The sequence below is a fragment of the Lynx canadensis genome, chromosome X (genome assembly GCF_007474595.2).
Source record: "Lynx canadensis isolate LIC74 chromosome X, mLynCan4.pri.v2, whole genome shotgun sequence".
Classification (NCBI taxonomy): domain Eukaryota; kingdom Metazoa; phylum Chordata; class Mammalia; order Carnivora; family Felidae; genus Lynx; species Lynx canadensis.
In genome coordinates this window covers 41,539,589-41,559,617 of record NC_044321.2, presented here as the reverse complement: position 1 = coordinate 41,559,617, position 20,029 = coordinate 41,539,589, and the positions used below count along the sequence as shown (strand labels likewise).

General features: G+C 40.3%; 1 protein-coding gene and 1 pseudogene across 1 annotated transcript; both read right to left on the bottom strand.

Moving 5' to 3' along the window:
* Positions 1-1,404: 1,404 nt before the first annotated feature.
* LOC115506683 (protein SSX1-like) lies at positions 1,405-7,859 on the bottom strand. The gene is made up of 6 exons (XM_030304664.1): positions 7,758-7,859; positions 7,208-7,322; positions 6,526-6,624; positions 4,098-4,147; positions 2,364-2,499; positions 1,405-1,502 (listed from the first exon to the last, which is right to left on the bottom strand). The coding sequence occupies exons 1-6, from the start codon at positions 7,857-7,859 to the stop codon at positions 1,405-1,407; spliced, it is 600 nt and encodes a 199-aa protein (XP_030160524.1).
* Positions 7,860-9,428: 1,569 nt separating this feature from the next.
* On the bottom strand, positions 9,429-10,841 carry LOC115506764 (annotated as a pseudogene).
* Between the last annotated feature and the right edge of the window lie 9,188 nt (positions 10,842-20,029).

Sequence of the window (20,029 nt, the reverse complement as noted above, 5' to 3'; positions counted from 1 at the left end):
GTCTCCTCTCACAGACTTCCAAATGGACCATCCCAGCCCCTTACTAAGGAGATCTTACAGAGAGCAAAGGCCAAGGTGTCCAACCAGCACCTGCCCCAGAATTTGGGGTGTATAGTGTCCATCAAAATAAAAACTGGAAACATCACCCATTAGAATGTTAGCTCCATTTGGGCTGGGACATTTGTCTGTCTTGTTCCCTGATGTCTTTCAAGCACCTAGAGCAGTGTTCAGTACACAGTACATGTTCAATAGGTGTTTGTTGAATGAATGAGCCCTTTGACACAACAATTACACTTCTAAGACTGCGTGCTAAAGAAACACTCACACATATGCACAGGGCTCTGTGCAGAAGAATGAAAGGAGCAAACAACTGAGAAAAGCTTGTACATGTTTATTAACTGTCAATGACTAATACAACGTAAATTAATAATGTGGATTTACAACATGGAGCACCTGCTGAACAGGAACAAAATGAATGGTACTTGTCCAGGACACGCTGGTAGTGGGGAAAAAGCACGTGGGAAATGCTTATAGTAGTACCGTATGTGTGTGTGTAAATGCAGAGGAAAACATGTGAAATCAAACACCCAAAACTGCCCTCAGCAGTCACATCTGCACATCTGGGGAGGAGGGTAGTGCTGTTCTATGCAGAGAATTACCTGACAATACAATACTTATTTTCTAAGATAAGTGCATGGATACACAGAAAGAAATATGTATTAGGTATATGTTTTACTCATCAACAAAACTCTTATATCTAACAGAATATTTGGCGCACAGTAACAAAAATCATGTTTAACTTTTCACTATTGTGAACTCTTTCTTTTGCTTGCTATACACCTGATGGCTAGGAATTCACAGCCATGCCCATGTTCATGAAAGGCCACCAGGTTCTGCTTCTTATCATGGGCACTTGTACATCCCTGAGGTTGAGGCAAGGAAAGAGAAGGAGAATCAGTGGCAGTGAGCTCCTATTGTCTGATAAATCAATACCAAACTCCTCATCCACACCTGCTTGGCTGTGAGCACTCTGATTCTACCCTACTTCATCATCTGCATGCATCTCCCACTGCTCCTCAAAGTGAACCTTATGCTCATGCCATAGTGACCCCCTTACCTGTCTTTTGAGTTTTCCCAGACTACAGGAAAGTGTGGCCTACACATCAGGAGCTGACTAGGGGTTTGGGAGCCCACATCATTCTAGGTAGGGAGGATCCCTGGGTATACTGAGCAGGGAGCAGAAAGAGCATGGGAAACCTCATCATTTAGCTTCAATGCTGCACCCCAAGGGACTAGGAGAAAGGAATGGTTTGGGGAATAAGCGACAAGATGGGATACCAGTTCTATAACAGACAAGTACATTTTGCAGGGCTGCGGGTATGGACTGAAGGGTTACTTACAGGATTAGTCATCTTCCTCGGGATCACTGATCTCTTCATATGCTATCAGGTTCTTTCTTTGGCGCAGTCTATTGGCCCAAATATTCTTCCCTTTCTTGGATCCTATGGTGGAGAAGAGTTGGTAAATGAGAGTTGGTTGGGTTGGGGAGTATAAGTCTTTGTTTTGTTTTGTTTTGTTTTGTTTTCAGATAAGGAGATGCCTCCTCCCTCCCAAGTGCCCACAGGCATTCGACATAGTCTGTTTTCCACATCTTCTGGCTCAGAGAGGTTGAGATGTTAGACCAATACACACCAAATGCCCACAGTTTTAGCTTCTGGCTCTTCCCATTGTCAGATTTAGATTTCCAACCTCTTTACTTACCAGAACATTCATTCAGACCTTCTTTCATTCAGCATATTTGTGTTAAGGGCATATTGTGTGTCAGGCTGAGGGCTGGGGATACAACTGTAAGATGCATTCCCAGGTTATCACAGATGGAATTACTTGACCACATTTCATATTGTCAAGCTTTCTAGATTTAACGCCCTTGAACAATTTGTGAACTATGATTCTTTATTTCCATTTTATGGACTAGGAATCTGGAGTTCAAAGAATTTAGAAGACTTGCCTATAGTCACTTGGCTTTTATTTTTAATTCTTATTTTTTTAAAGTAGGCTCCACACTCAGCATGGAGCCCAACATGGGGTTTGAACTCACAACCCTGAGATGACCTGAGCTGAGATCAAGAGTCAGACACAACCAACTGAGCCACTCAGGCACCCCTAGTTACTTAGCTTTTATATCAATGACAAGTCAGGTCTATGACCCTGGAAGTCATGTTCTAATATCTCAGCTGGAGCTCGGTGAGCTCCTCAGTCCAGTCTGGCTACAACCCTGTCCAAGATCCATCCCCCATACCTAGACCACATACTTGAACATAGCCAGGAAACAGAGGAGTCGTTTCCACATAGCTACCTCTTACCTGGTTTCTTCTTACTCTTTTTACCAGGGGCACTCGCTTTTCCTGGGCAGCGCTGCTGTTCCTGAACCTGCTTAGAGCCAAGTGCTACTGGCACTGGGTCTGAATCATCTTTTTCCTTTGGTTTCTTGTGCATCACCTTTTTTAATGTGAAGGTCATACATAAACAGTATCAACAGCATTTCTCTAGTGCTTTAGAGCTTACAAAATGTCTTCACATGCAGTACTTTGATGAATGTCCTAAAACCCTGGAAGATCATTATATCACCTGTGCCTAAAGTATGAAGAGCCTGGGAGATTAGAACAAAAAGGAATGGCCTAAATGAGGATGTCTCCAGGGCTAGAAAGTTTGTCTTCACCTTCTTGCAAACAGCAAAATGCTCCATGTAAGTGGAGTGTTGTAGACAGAAGAGTTGGGGTAGAATAGCATTCTAAGAATCCCCATGAGGGGCTCCTTTCTTGCATAGAAGCTAGTAGAGAGCTGCAGGGAGAATAAATGTAAAAATGCACAGAGACAAAACACTGCTGGAAAATGGTATAGAGGAGAGGAGTACAGGGAAGGGAGAGGAAAGGAATAGTTCACAGACATTAATATAGACAGCAAAGAAAGCAGCACCAGATGTCACCTACTATCCTATGCTGGCAAGAACATTGAATGTGGAATTAGGCAAGGTGGCTCTCATACCAATTCTGCTTGCATCAGGATGTGTCACTGACCAACAATCTTAAGTTACCTTTCATTCAGTTCCCTTGTTTATGAAATAGTGAACAATAAAAGTAAAAGAAGCTAAGTGAAAGTACTGAGCTTGCAAACACTTTAATGTGGTAATAATGAAAATGAATACTTTCTTTTATGATCCTTCTTTGAATGCTCTCAACTGTCTCCAACCGTCTCAACTGTCCCAGATGCCTTTACCCTCTAAAGTAGAGTTTATTCTACAATTGTGGAATCACTTACTCAGTGAACATTCAGGTACCTCTGAGGGACTCCCTGGGCTGGGATCGAGGCTTCAGAGATGCCTCGGATGCTGACAAAGCCCCAAAGGAGATCACAGTAGGGAGGGGCTGACAGCTCAGGCCATTCTCAAGCCACATGAAAGTGTCCCTGCCACAGAGCAGAGGGGAGCTGGTATTTCATTTTGCGAGAGTGGGTGTCTAAACAGAAGCATGATCAGCTTCTGTGGGGTAAAGCTTTGGGAGAAACCCTCGAACTTCATAAACACATGAAAAGTTTCTTGAGCTTGGAAATCCTTTGGGGGCTTTTCTTAATTGTCTTGTGATTCATTAACAGTGTTTAGCAAGAACAATAACCCCTTTAAAAAAAGAAATGTTTCAAATGTACAGACTACTACCACTACCTCTGTGGTCTCAGGCAAATTACTTAACATCTCTGCACCACAACATCCTCATCTTTATTATTAGTTTTTATTACTAATATCCTCATTATTATCTGAGAATAATGATAGGAAAACATCATAGAGGTTTTCTGAGGATTAACGAAATTAATCCTTGTGAATTGCTTAAAATAGTATCTGACATCAGTATGAAAACAACAGAAGTATCAGCTATCACAATCTCTATTAAGTTATTGATGCTACATCAGGAATTGTGATGAACAGATCATGAAAGGGAGGCAGCAAGGGTCAGGCAATATTCAATATTCCCCCGCTCTTACCGATATTCATATCTGTGGAGGAAGAAAGAGTCTCTGGTTCTTTAGATTTGGGAGATACTCACCTTCAGGCGTTTTCTCTGTTGCACATCAGAATCCTCCTGAAGAGGTTCATCTAAAAGAAATGATAAGTGGAAGTTTTTCTCTGTTGACAAACATTCCCAAACACCAGAGACTCCTGTAGTATCAGGGAATTCTGAGGAAAGGGTTATGAATCCACTTATTGTCAAGGAGTTATTTTGAGACTGGCTTTTAAAATTTTTTTGATGTTTATTTATTTTTGAGAGAGAGAAAGAGACAGAGCACAAGTGGGTGAGGGAAAGAGAGAGACAGGGAGACACAGAATCCGAAGCAGTCTCCAGACTCTGCACTGCCAGCACAGACCCCGACGTGGAGCTTGAACCCACAAACTGTGAGATCATGACCTGAGCCGAAGTTGGACGCTTCACCAACTGAGCCACCCAGGTGTCCCTGAATTATCTTTAAATTGTGATTATACATTTATTCATGGCATCATAATTCATAATTTTCCTTCTGATGATTTATAAAATGTGAACTAAACTCCATCACTACCTCATCCTATTCTACTACATATTTCTTGCGTCTCCCCCCAATTAAACTGAATTAATTAAACTAAATTGATTGCATTCATTTAAAGATGTGTGACAACTAAAATCACTGTCTACTTAAACCTGGTGAATTTTATAATATGCCGGTTATACTTTAACCAAGTCATTAGGTGTATGATGAACCATGGATGATTTAGCAGTGGTTCTGGAATGTTTCCAGTAAAAAGATACTCCTTTAGTGTCAGGGGTGCCTGGGTGGCTCAGTTAAACATCCACCTCTTGGTTTTGGCTCAGGTCATGATCTCACAGCTCGTAGGTCCGAGCCCCATGTCATGGTCCTGGTGCGGGGCCTGCTTGGGATTCTCCCTGTCCCTCCCCCATTCACACACTCTCTCCCTAAAAATAAATAAATGATAATAATAAAAAGATACTCCCTTAGTATCAAAAATTTTGTAGATTTTCAAGCACTAGATTTTCAGCCCTCTCACAGTAGTTTTGGGAACTTGTGGAATCTGGTCTGTCTTCCTGGAGAGTCACAGGTCTGTTGGAGATGGTTTGAACATTCTGACTCTGTCTGCTTACAACTGTGCCGTCAGAGCAGAGACCAAGTGAGTATATCTCATCCTCTTTACAGCGAGTACACACACTGCTCAAATGCACACAGATTTCTAGAATCTGCTACCCTTTTCACTGTGTGTTACCTGTGCTCACTGACTAGAAAAGCTTGGTGTGTGGAGAATCGCTGTCTCAAACTCTCTCCCAAGCTCAACACCTAGAATCAGGTTGGATTAGGAGCAAAAAGACTACTTGGTTTGGGTAAAAACACCAAATAGCTGTATGTAATTATATAATCCATATAATGCATTATACACACACACACATATGTATATTATATAATGCATTAATCACTCTCTCTTAAGATATTTACCCAATACCTCTGCCCTATTATGAAATTGACTCTTGAAGTTTTTTGTAGATTTATACTTTTTTTTTTAAAAAAAGTAACTTCTGTGCTCACTTTGGCAGCACATATACTAAAAAAGTAATTTCTAAGCCCAATGTGGGGTCTGAACTCATGACACCGAGGTCAAGAGTCGCATGCTCTACCAACAGCCAGCCAGGTGCTCCACATGGATTTAGACTTTAATTATATTTTTCTTAATTGTCCTGTGATTCATTAACTGTGTTGAGCAAGAACAGTAACACATTAAAAAAAAAGAAATGTTTCAAATGTACAGAAAATTATGGAGAATAATATGGGAAACACGTGAACATCTATCACTGAGTCTAGTCAGATATTACCATTAGCCCACAACTGCTTCAGATTGTTCTGAGATCTTTATTCAAAATATAAGAAAACATGGGGCACCTGGGTGACTCAGTCGGTTAAGCGTCTGACTGGATTTTGGCTCAGGTCATGATGTCATGGTTTGTGAGTTCGAGCCCCACATCGGGCTCCATGCTGACACTGCAGAGCCTGCTTGTGATTCTCTCTCACTCTCTCTCACTCTCTGCCCCTTCCCTTCTCTCTCTCACACACACACACTCTCAAAATAAATAAATAAAACTTAAAAATATATATAACAAAACACAATAAACAAGTAACAGCTGAAGTCATCTGTACAGTCCTCACTGATCCCTGCCCTCCCTCTTTCTGCATTCCTGAATTTGATGGGTTTTATTCTCATTCAGGTTTTATACATTTACCATTGCTTATTATCCATAAAAATATATACTCTCATTTTGCATGTTTTAGGATTTTATATGAATGGCCTCTGACTCTACTTAACCTTCTACATCCAACTTTTCTCACTCAGCCATGATACTTTTGAGAGAGCAAACTCCTGAGAATCCTTCCCAAGCAGCTGGACCCAAAGCAGTTGGGCTTTAGGAGACCCTTTCCAGGCCCTTCCTGTCCACTTACTCTCATTCCCGGAGTCCTGGTCTTCATCAGAATCATGCCCACTGGACTTTGTGGCACATTTTTTAGGACACATGAAGGCTGGGAGGGTGGTCTTGAGACCTAGAAAGAAGCAAAATATTTGTTCTTTAAGAGACAACCTGAGAGGAGAGTAATGTGGGGTGGGATCCTGGGAAGCAGCAGGAAAAGTAAAGCTCATCAGCTGGGGGAATCCCAACAAGGGTGAGCAGAAGAGAAACATGTGGGATCTATGTTTGAGCATCTTTGTGGCCACCCCAGGCCCTCAGCCCTGCACAGAATAGAAAAGAGCAGAGGGGCTCAGTCGGTTGAGCGTCCAACTTCAGCTCAGGTTGTGATCTCACAGTTGGTGAGCTTGAGCCCTGCATCAGGCTTGCTGGTGTCAGCGTGGAGCCTGCTTCAGATTCCCTGTCTCCTTGTCTCTCTGCCCCTCCCCCGCTCATGCTAGCTCTCTCAAAAATAAATAAAACACTAAAAAAAAAAAAAGGAAAGGAAAGGAAAGAAAAGAAAAAAAGAAAAGAATGCCCTGAAGTTGCCCTAGGATTTCTCCCCGCACAAAGGGCAGGTGTGGGACATTTGCAGCCTAGGAAGAAGTCGTGGCATGTAAAGGGACTGAGGGGGTAGTGATGTGTTCCCAGGCTTGTCTGTACCCAGAACTTCCTGTTACCTAGACCAGTCATGATGTCATAGTTTCTCTTCATGTACACATAGGTGATTTTATCTGAGTATCCAAGTTTTGCCCACACTTCCTTAGAGAAGAACTTGGAAATAGCCTCGAATTCCTAGGAAAGAAAAATAAGTAAATCCTAACAGCAACTCAGCTAAACATGTCTGGTCTTCAGTTGGGGTCTCTTCCTCTGCCACAGGATCTCAATGTTGGATCTGTGAACTGGGGATAATAATCCTTCGCAGTTAATGTCATGGGTAACATTCTCTAGCCTTTCCCCAGGCATGCAGTAGATGCTTAATGCTGGTAGCATGCTCTTTCACCTTCCAGAATGGACTGAGAGTCACCAAATGCAGTGCAAAGTCACAGATCTGTTGTCTCCAGGGATGGTGGATGAGGAGAGAGTGAGGATGGGAAGCTCCTGAGTCTCTGGATCTCCCCCTGACACCCTGCTCCTTTTCTCCAGTGCCTCTTACCTCACCTCCTCAGAAATCTAGTCACTCTACAGTGTCCCCTGGGCCACTCCTCTACCCCCTCCAGATCACCTCACCTTGCATTTCTTCTCTGATTTCTGGGTAACCTCTTTGGGCCTCTTTGCAAAGGAGTTGCCTTTGTTCATAGAGCTGGAGATGGTTTGATCTTGAAGGGACATAACCTAAATCTCTCCAGTCATGTATCCAAAGGACCTGAGGAAGGGAGATAGCACTGAGGGTAGGCTACATTTCGTCAGTTACCTAGAGTTCTAGGTTCTACTTTTCTCCATCCTGGGCTTATCTGCCCCTGAAAAAGGACATGGCTGTGGGAGTGTGGGTTGGGGGGAGCAGAGTCAAATGAACAGGGAGCTGGAGATCTTTGGGAGAAGTACTGGTTAGGAATGACAGGTTTTCTGTAAGCATTAATGCATCCTTGAGACTTTGAGAAGGGATTTGTTACTGTTGATAGTAGTTTGCCTGAAGTTTGGCTTATCCTGAAGGAAAGATATAAAGACAAACTTGTTGGGCAAGAAGTGAAGTGAGCATCTAGTTTTATGAGGGGGAAGGGGGCATGTTTTGAGGCAAAAGAGTGAGGAGGTAAGTCCCAGAGACCATATGGTGTCTCTGACAGATGGGTTTAGGTTTTCAGGCAGAGGGATGTGGGGTTTTGCTCTGTTGAAAATAAATGAGGATTGCTAACATAAAGTGGATTTAGAGCCCATTATTAGGTTATTTGAAAATTATTGGTGTGAAGACAGCTAGAATCTCCAAGACTACTCGATCAGCCATCATTTAGGCAATGCAGCAATGTGGAGAGTTTCAATGCAGCAATCTGGTGTTCCTCAACATTGGGAATCTCTTAGGGAGAGAAAATTCAGGGGTCTCTAAGGCAAAGAAGGTTTCTGCTCTATCCTAGAGGAGTCAATAAAAGAGTCACTTAGGCAGTGGCTATTATCTCTGGTTGAAGAAATCTAGGGGCATCTAGCTGGTTTGGGGGCTGACGGGAGTTCTTTCCTCAGGAAGGCCAATTAGAAAGTCTCACAGACGAAAAACGAGTTTTATCTTTGCCTGACGGGGATTGCCCTGAAAGGCTTTAAGTCACTTCTCAGTCCTAGGGATATTGAGGATGTTGGGAGGCCCAGCGAGAATTAAACTACTTGAGTGACCTGTGGAGATTCGTTACTTTTTTACCTGCCCACCTTTGACCAGTCCGCAACTGTCCGAAAAGAACGCTTCCCTCAGAGGCGAAGCAGAGGCGAAAAGTCGCTCCAATGGATGATATCCCACAATTCTACTGCCCAAGGACAATCAACCAATCAGAACAGTGAATGAACTTGAACTGGCCAATCAGGGGGTAAGAAAGTAGGCGAGGCAAGGGAGTCAGTCACGGGGTCTCTTAAGTCCAGCTCCAGGGACAGTACCGTTTTTTTCACAGTGGGTTGATTTTCACGCTTGAAGCAGGATTGTGCTCTGCCAAAGTTGGCCGCTCTAGCTTCTGTAGGCCCTTAAGTGCGCATGCTCAGATGGTCCCTTTTTCTTCAGCGTACTGCTCTGTTCTGTGCCTTTGTTGTTTAGTTTTAATAAATGCGAAATATGAAACCATCACCTCAAATCCTTGCTATCAATCTCCAACTTCCTCAGGTATGGGGGTCTTTTCTAGGACTACTCTAGTGACTTCAGAATTTTAAACTTTTAAAAGATTGAATTCCTTTCATTAATATATGTATGAAGTTATTGAAACAGAGACTTCATGTAGTTGTCCCATTAAAGATAGCATTTGCAGGTACAAAGCTGCAGAGATGTCTACAGTCTTTATAAGTCGATCCTTCAACAGCAGTCTCATATTGGATTTCCTCATTCTAGATGAAGATTAGCAAATTATCCATAATCAAACTGATGTCTTTGATTAGATGACTAACAAAATTTCTAGTTATTTGGCTAGGAGCTCCCCAAGGAAGAGACACACAAATAGGGCATATCACTGGTACTGTCTGAAATAGGAACTATGTGATCATTGTTACAGTGATTCCATAAACGCTGTCAGGTAAAATTTGACCCTTGACAAAAGGGACACTTAATGATGGGATGCCCAGAAAAGCTTGTATTCTCTTGACAAATCTCTGTGTTGTTAGAGGTGAGTGTTTCACTCCTATTAATGTTCTCTACTGAATCTTGAGAGATCTGAAAATTTGGAATGATAGAAGAAACACAATATTCATCTTGAAAGCTTTCCTTTTTGAGAGAGAGGGAGAGAGCAGGAGAGAGGGGCAGAGGGAGAAAGAAAGAATCTTAAGCAGGCTCCATGCTCAGTGCAGAGCCTGATGCAGGGTTTGAAGTCATGATCCTGGGATCATGACCTGAGCCAAAATCAACAGTTGGATGCTCAACTGACTGAGCCACCCAGATGTCCTTATCTTGATATTTCTTTTTTTTTAAGTTTATTTATTTATTTATTTATTTATTTTGAGGGAGAGAGAGTGTATGAGCAGGGGAGAAGCAGAGAGAGAGAGAGAGAGAGAGAGAGAGAGAACCTCAAGCAGGCCCAGAACTGTCAGCACAGAGCCTGATGGGCGGCTTGATTGCACGAACTGCAAGATCATGATCTGAGCTGAAATCAAGAGTTGGATGCTCAACCGACTGAGTCAACAAGGTGCCCCCCCCATCTTGATACTTCTTAATAAAATTTGTAATGATATCTCAAGTAACAGGATTTAATCTGTTTTGCACAGCATCTACAACTACCTGAAAACTTCATCATGACAGTTTCTTGTTCGGGACATTCTCTCTTAAGTCTAGTCACATTTCCATAACAGAGGGGACAACATATTCTGCTCTCGTTAAAATCAGAAAACATTTCTTTAAAAAATTTTTCAATGTTTATTTATTTTAGAGAGAGAGAGAGAGAGATAGTGGGGGGAGGGGAAGAGAGAGAGGGAGACACAGAATTGGAAGCAGGCTCCAGGCTGTGAGCTGTCAGCATGACCTGAGTCGAATTCGAATGCTCAACTGACTGAGCCACCCAGGCGCCCCAGTCAGAAAACATTTCTTACAGAATGTGCTGATAGGCCATGGCCCCATGGCGGTTTGGAGCCCCCCCAACAGGTGGGGCAGTAGAAATTATCTTTGGTGTAGGACGTGGCCGAAGACAGGTCCTCAGCCATGGTGAGGGATAAAGGATCAAGGCAATGATGGTGGTGGTAGCAGTGTCAGCAGCCAAGGTGGAAGTGGGGGCCTGCATGACTCCCTGTGCAAACCCAGTGAGGGACAGGAATTATTTTAAACTTTTTTTTTTTACTGTTTTTGATAGGTGTTTTTGAAAGATGTGCTTTTTCTAGAAGACCCGATAACCAGGAATGTTTTCCTCCTTAATAGTAATATTTTAATAGTAATAGTATTAAAAAGAGTATCCATATAATTACAGCTTGCTCTGTCCCTCAGGGGACTCAGAAGATACTTTCTCTAGGAATTCGTTCCGACCCCCTACCACCAGTGCCTCCAACGGGTCCCCAATTCCTCCTGTGCTTTCTGTCCACAGTCTTGATCTCTCTAAGTTTTTCCTCCCAGAATGATAGGTCTCTTAGAACAGGGACAGGGCAATGACCCTTGTGCCCAGCACAAAGCCGTATGTGTGCATTATCCCATGTAATTTTCACAACCTCACCTTGAGTTAAGTACTGTTATTATCCCTATTGTGTAGATGTGGAGACTGGGGCTCAGAGAGTTATGCTGCCTGATCAAGGTCACACAATTCACTCCCAAGTTGAATTGAGTCCAAAGTCTGTGCTTTTATTTACTGTTTTATATGGCTTTCAATATTTGTTGGTTAGTTGAATGAATGAATGCATCTTAAAACTACAAGGGACTTTCAACATAATCTACATAATCTCTAATGATCACCCAAATTTCCTATGGCTGCTGTAACAAGTTACCAAAAGTTTTGTGGAATAAAACAAGAGAAATTTATTTTCCCAGAGTCTAAAATTAGTTTCTCTAAGCTGAAAAGAGGGTGTCAGCAAGGCTGTACTCCTTCCAGATGCTCTAGGAGAGAATCTTCTCTCTGCTCTTCCAGCTACTGGAGGCTGCCAGCATTCCTTGGCTGTGGCTGCATTATTCAAATCTCTACCTCCATGGTCACATCCCCCTCTTATCTTCTGTTGGTGACAAATTTCCCTGTGCCTCCCTCTGATAAGAACACTTGTGATGCATTTAGAACCCACCCAAATAATCTAGGATAATCCCCCTATATCATGATCTTTAACTTAATCACACTGGCAAAGTCTTTTTTTTTTGTTGGTATTGTAGGTAACACACATAAATTCCAGGAAATAGAATATCTTTCGTGGGAGAGGTGAAATTATTCAGTCTCCCATAATCTGACCTCTGGTCCCAGAAGATTCACATCCATCCCACATGCAAAACACATGTACTACATCACCAATACCCAAATTTCTCAATACATCAACTCAAGTCCACAATCTCATTTAATATTATCAGCTCAAAAGTACCAAATCTCATCACTTAAAATAAGTATGGATGAAACTCTTGGCATGATCCATCCTGGGTTAAAATTCCTCTTTGGACTTGGAAACTAGAAATCAAGTTATCATTATTAGAGGGAAAGATGGCAGAGTAGAAATATCCTTAACTCACCTCCTCCCAGAGACACATCAAGGTTGTAAATACATTTAAAACAACTCTTTCTGAGAATGACTTGGAGACTAGCAGAAAATCTCTTCCACAGCCAAAGATATGAAGAAAAAGTCCTATCAAGAAGGGTAGGAAAGGCAGAGATGAAACCTGGTTGGGAACCAAAGCCCTGGTGTAACAATCCACAAGTGGAGGGAATATGATAGACATGGGGGTCCTCTGTGAGGAGCAAAGGGTTCAAGTTCCATATTGGGTACCCCCAGCCCTGAAGATATGCACCAGGAAGATGAGCCTCCATAACATTTGGCTTTAAAAAATCAGTGGGGCTTAACTCTGGGAGAGCTGGTGGACTGTAGGAAACCAAGGCTCTGTGTTTTAAAAAAAATTTTATTAAAAAATATTTTTAATGTTTATTTATTCTTGAGAGAGAGAGAGAGACAGAGTGTGAGTGAGGGACAGGCAGAGAGAGAGGGAGACACAGAATCTGAAATGAGCTCCAGGCTCTGAGCTGTCAGCACAGAGCCCAACATGGGGCTTGAACTCACGAACTGTGAGTGAGATCATGACCTGAGCCGAAGTCGGATGCCCAACCAACTGAGCCATCCAGGTGCCCCCCAAGGCTCTGTTTTTAAAAGGCTTACACAATCTCACTTGCTCTGACACCCAGCACAGAGGCAGCAGTTTGAAGAGCAGCTAGGCCATATATGAAGAAGATTTATTGGCTAATTTTAGGGCATGTGCTGGAGGGGTAGAGATCTGTAGGAAATTTTTCCTGGAACAGAAGTGTTGACAGGTGCCTAGCTGGCCCAATGTTGGCAGGCACCAATTCTGTCACTGTCCATCTACCTTGATAGTACCACTTATCCTGTCTGACTCCTTGCAGCCCTACCCTACCAATGCACCCACTTCAATAGGCACCCCTTCAAAGCAGCTCCTGCCCCACCACTTTCTATGGACAGCCTCCTTTGGGACCAGTGCCCCTGCAAAGTGATTCCTGTGACAGGGAAGCACAGCTTCCTCCACCAGCATGCCTGTAAGAGTCATGGACAGGCCTCACAGCCAGTAACACCAGGGGATAACTCTACCCACCAACAAATCCACAGCAGCTTCAACCAGACCTCTCAGGCAGTCATGCTGGGGGTCAGCCCCACCCACCAGCATTCTCACAGCAGTTGTAGCCCATTCACAATAGGAAGGCACATGCAGCCTACATAAGGGACACCCCTGGAGTGCCCACTTCTGGTGATCAGAGGGGATTGTGCTTCTGGGTCCCATAAGATGCCTTCTACTAAGGCCACTACCTTAAAGACCAGTAGATGTAGCTGACCTACCTAATACACAGAAACAAACACAGAGTATCAGATAAAATGAGGAGACAGAGGAATATGTTCCAAATGAAAGAATAAGTCAAAACCTTAGCAAAAGAACTAAATGAAATGGAGATGAGCAGTCTATCTGATAAAGCGTTCAAAGTAATCATCATAAAGATGCTCACAGAACTTGGGAAAGGAGTGAATAAACTCATTTAGAATGTGAACAAAGAGAGAAAAAAATACATATATAAAAACAAATCAGAGCTGAAGAATATAATAACTGAAACGAAAAACATACTAGAGGAAATCAACAAAAGATTAGAGGATGCAGAAGAACAGATAAACTATCTGGAAGACAGTGTAGTGGAGATCATTTAACCTAAACAGCAAAAATTTTAAAAAAAGAATTTAAAATATGAGGATAGGTTAAGGGACCTCTCAGACAACATCAAGCATATTAGTATTTATGTTGTAGGTGTCCCAGAGGAGAAGAGAGAGAGAAAGGGGCAGAAAATGTATTTGAAGAAATGGTAGCTGAAAACTTCTCTAGCGTGGGGAAGGAAACAGATATTCTGGTCCAGGGATCACAGGAGTCCCCAAATAAATGAGCCCCAAAAGGTACACACTAAGACACATAATAGTTAAAATGTCAAAAATTAAAGATAAAGAGAGAATCTTAAAAGCAGCAAGAGAAAAGTAATTAGTTACATACAAGGGAACACCCTTAAGGCTATCAGATGATATTTTAGCAGAAACTTTGCAGGCCAGAAGGGAGTGGCATGATACATTTAAAGTGATGAAGGAGGGGTGCCTAGGTGGCTCCATCAGTTACGTGTCCAACTTCAGCTCAGGTCATGATATTGCGGTCCACGAGTTCGAGCCCTGTGTCGGGCTCTGTGCTGATAGTTCAGAGCCTGGAGCCAGCTTCAGATTCCGTGTCTGCCTCTCTCTCTCTGCCCCTCCCTGTCTCTCTCTATCTCTCATGCTCTCTCTCTGTCTCGAAAATAAACATTACCTAATTAAAAAAAAATAAAGTGATGAAGGATAAAGAAACCTGCAATCAAAACTACTTCAGCAAGATTATCATTCAAAATTTAAGGGGAAATAAAGAGTTTCCCATACAAACAAAAGTTAAAGAAGTTTATCACCACTAAATCAGGCTCTCAAGAAATGTTAAAGAGACTCCTTTACATGGAAAAAAAGAAGGTCATTACTAGATGTAAGAAAATTGAGAAATAAAAAATTGGTAAAAGCAAGCATATAGTAAAGGTAGTAGATTAATAACTTATAAAGCTAGCATGAAGATTAAAAAACAAAAGTAGTAAAATCAAATATATCTACAATAAGTAGTTAAGTGATACATAAAATAGAAATGCAAATTATGACATCAAATACATGAAACATTCAGGAGGGGAGGGAGTAGAAATGTAGTGATCTTAGAATGTGTTTGAACTTAAACAACTATAGATTTAAATAAGATTGCTATCTATATAAGGTGTTACATATGAACCTCATGGTATCCACAGACCACAAACCTATAATAGATACACACACACACAAAAATAAAATAAAAAGGAATCCAAGCATAACACTAAAGAAAATAATCAAATCATAATGGAAGAGAGCAAGAGAAGAAGAAAGCAGAAAAGAACTACAAAAACAACAAGAAAACAATTAACAAAATGGCAATAAGTACTTACCTGTCAACAATTACTTTAAGTGTAAATGGAATAAATTATCCAATCAAAAGACATAGGGCGACTAAATGGATTAAAAAAAACAAGACCCATTTATATGCTGCCCGCAACAGACTCACTTCAGACCTAAAGACACATACAGACTGAAAGTGAAGAGATGGAAGAAGATATTCCATGCAAATGGAAATGAGAAAAAAAGCTGGGGTAGCAATACTTATATCAGACAAAATAGCTTTTAAAACAAAGCCTGTAACAAGAGATAAAGAAGGGTATAACATAATGGTAAAGAGGAATATAACAAGAGGGTATAAAAATTGTAAATATCTATGCACCAAAATAGGAGCATCTAAATATATAATGCAAATACTAACAGACATAAAGGGAGAAATTGATAATAATACAATAATAGTGGGGACTTCGACACACCACTCACATCAATGGTTCAATCATCCAGATAGAAAATCAATAAGCAGGGGCTCCTGGGTGGCTCAGTTGGTTAAGCATCCAATTCTTGATTTTGGCTCAGATCATGATCTCATGGTTTGTGGGATTAAGCCCCACATTGGGCTCTGTGCTGTTAGCACAGAGCCTGATTGGGGTTGTCTCTCTCTCCCTCTACCCCCTCCCCCATCAAAATAAATAAATAAACATTAAAAAAAGAAAATCAATAAGTAAATGATGGGTATGAATGAAACATTAGACCAGATGGACTTAACAGATATATACAGAGCATTCCATTCCCAAACAGCAGAATACATATTCTTTTCAAGTGCACATGAAACATTCTGCAGGATAGATCACATGTTAGGCCACAAAACAAGTCTCAATAATTTGAACATTATTAAAATCATATCAGGCATCTTTTCTGACTATATAATGGTATGAAACTACAAATCAATTACAAAGAAAAAACTGGAAAAAATAAATGGAAATTAAGCAATATGCTACTAAACAACTAATGGGTCAATAAAAAAAATCAAAGAGGAAATAAAAAAATACGTTGAGACAAATAAAAATGGAAACCCAACATTCCAAAATCTTTGGGACACAACAAAAACTGTTCTGAGTGTTTATGCTGATATGGGCCTACCTAAAGAAAAAGAAAAATTCAAATAAACAATCTAAGCTTACACCTAAAGGAAATAGAAAAAGAAGAACAAAGCTCAAAGTTAGTGGAAGGAAGGAAATCATAAAGATCAGAATGGAAATACATGAAATAGGGACAAAAATCAATAAAGAAGATTAGTGAAATGCAAAACTGGTTCTTTGAAAATTTAAACAAAATTGATAAACCTTTAGCCAGACTCATTAAGAAAAAGAGGACTCAAATAAATAAAATTAGGAAGGAAAGAAAACGGACACTACAGCAATACAAAGGATTATAAGAGAATTATGAATAATTATATAACAAATTGGACAACATAGAAAAATGGGTAATTTCCTAGAATTTACAATCTTCCAAGACTGAATCATAAAAAACAGAAAATCTAGGGGTGCCTAGGTGGTTCAATCGGTTAAGTGACCGACTTTGGCTCAGGTCATGGTTTCATGGTTCATGAGTATGAGCCCCGCATCAGGCTCTCTGTTGTCAGCACAGAGCCCACTTCAGATTCCCTGTCCCCACTCTCTCTCCTTCTTTCCCCTTCCCCCCACGGTCTCTCTCTCTCTCTCTCTCAAAAATAAATAAACATTAAAAATATTTTTAAAAATAGAAAGTCTGACTAGACTGATTACTAAAGGATTTTGACTCAGTAAACAAAAACCTCCCAACAAACAAAGTCCAGCACCAGCGCCAGTACAGATGGCTTTACTGGTGAATTCTACCAAATATACATTTAATATTTTGAGACAGAGAGAGAGAGCGCCAATGGGGAAGGGGCAGAGAGAGAGGGAGAGAGAATCCCAAGCAGGCTCTACACTGTCAGTGCAGAGTCGAATGTGGGGCTCTATCTCATGAACCATGAGATCATGGCCTGAGCCAGAATCAATAGTCAAATGCTTAACCGACTGAATCACCCAGGCCCCTGTCTACCAAACAGTTAAAGGAGAATTAATATGTATCTTTATCAAACTATTCCAAGAACTCAAAGAAGAAAGAACACTTCCAAATTCATTCAAGGGCAGCAGTACCCTGATACCAAACCCAGATAAAGACACTACAAAAAAAGAAAATTACAGTCCAATATCCCTGTTGAATATAGATGCAAAAGTCCTCAACAAAACATTAGCAAACCTAATTCAATAATACATAAAAAGGATCATTCACGAAGATCAAGTGGTATTTATTCCAGAGATGGAAGATGGTTCGATATTCTCAAATAAATAAATAAATAAATATAATTCAGGGGGCATCTGGGTGGCTCAGTTGGTTAAGTGTCCAACTTCAGCTCAGGTCATGATCTCATGGTTCGTGAGTCCAAGCCCTGCATCAGGTTCTGTGCTGATAGATCACAGGCTGGAGCCTGCTTTGGATTCTGTGCCTCCATCTCTCTCTGCCCCTTCCCCACTTGCGCTCTGTCTCTGTCTCTCTCTCTCTCTCTCAAAAATAAGTAAATATTACAAAAATTTAAAAAAATTCACAAATCAACGTGATACACCACATCAACAAAATTAAAAATGGAAATTATACAGCCATCTCAATAGATGCAGAAAAAGCATTTGACAAAATTCAACATCCATTCATGATATTAAAAAAAAAAAAACTCAACAAAGTGGGTATGGGGGAACATACCTCAATATAATAAAGGCCGTATATGACAAACCCACAACTAATATCATACTCAATAGTGAAAAGCTGAAAGCCTTTGCTCTAAGATCAGGAACAAGATAAGAATGCTCACTCACCACTTTTATTCAGCATAGTGCTGAAAGTTCTAGTCACAATAATTAGGCAAGAAAAAGAAATAAAAAACATCCAAATTGGTAAGAAAGAAGTAAAAGTGTCATTAGTTGCAGATGATATGATACTATATATGGGAAAACCCTAGAGACCCCACTGAAAAACTATTAAAATTAATAAATTTAATTGAATAAAGTTTCAGGAAAGAAAATTAATATACAAAAATATGTTGCATTTCTGTACACTAATAACAGATTATCAGAAATATAAATTAATAAAACAATCTTATTTACAAGTGCGTCAAAAAGGCTAAAACACCTAGGAATAAATTTAACTACAGAGGTGGAAGACCCATATTCTGAAAGATATGACATTAATGAAATAAATTGAAGATGACACAAATAATTTAAAAGATATACAATGGTCATGGATTGGAAGAATTAATATTGTTAAAATGTCCATAATATCCAAAGTGATCTACAGATTCAATGTAATCCCTATCAAAATACCAATAACTTTTTTCACAGGACTAGAACAAGCAATTCTAAAACTTGTATGGAATCACAAAAGTTCCTGAATAGCCGAAGCAATCTTGAGAAATAAGAACAAAGCTGGAGGTATCATACTATAACATAGAAAGTTAGTATAGTATAGATTTCAAACCATACTACAAAGCTATAGTAATCAAAACTCTATGGTACTGGAACAAAAATAGACAATAACATAGATTGATGGAACCAAATAGATAACCTAAAAATAAACCCATGCTTATATGGTTAATTAACCTATGCCAAAGGAGGCAAGATTATAGCGTGGGGAAAAGATAGTCTCTTCAATAAGTTGATGTTGGGAAAACTGTACAGTTACATGCTAAAGAATGACTGGACCACTTTCTTACACCATATACACCAAAATGAATTAGAGACCTAAATGTAAGACCTGAAGCCTTAAAGCTCCTAAAGGAAAAATTAGGTAGTAAACTCTTGGACATTGGTCTTAACAATATGTTTTTGTATCTGTCTCGTGAAGCAAGGGCAACAAAATAAAAAATAAACAATTGGTACTATATCAAACCAAAAAGCTTTTGCACAGTGAAGGAATCCATCAACAAATAAAAAGCCTACCTACTGAATGGGAGAAGATATTCACAAATGACATATCTGATAGGGGGTTAATATCCAAAATATATAAGGAGCACATACAACTCAAAACCATAAAAATGAACAATCTGATTAAAAAATAGGCATAGGATCTGAATAGGCCTTTTTCCAAGTAAGACACTGAGATGGGTAACAGACACATGAAAAGATCTTCAACATCACTAAACATTAGGAAAATGTAAATCAAAATTACAATGAGATATCACCTCACACCAGTCCAAATGGCTAGTATCAAAAAGATAAGATACAACAAGTGTTGGTGAAGATGTGGAAAAATGGGAATCTTCATGTACCGTTGGTGGGAGTGTAAACTGGTATGGCCACTGTGGAAAACAATGCGGAGGTTCCTCAAAAAATTAAAATAGATATACCATACAATTCAACAATTCCACTTCTGTGTGTTTACTCAAAGAAAATGAAAACACTAGCTCAAAAATATGTATGCACCCCTATGTTTATTGCATTATTTACAACAGCCAAGTTATGGAAAGCAAACTAAGTGTCCATCTATAGATAAAGGATATGTGATATATATGTGCCATAAATATATAGGCAAAAAAGAATCAAACTTTGTCATTTGCAACAAAATGGATGGACCTAGAGGGTGTTATACTAAGTGAAATAAGTCAGACAGAGAAAGACAAATACTGTATGATTTCATTTATATGTGGAATCTAAAAAACCAAATAAGTG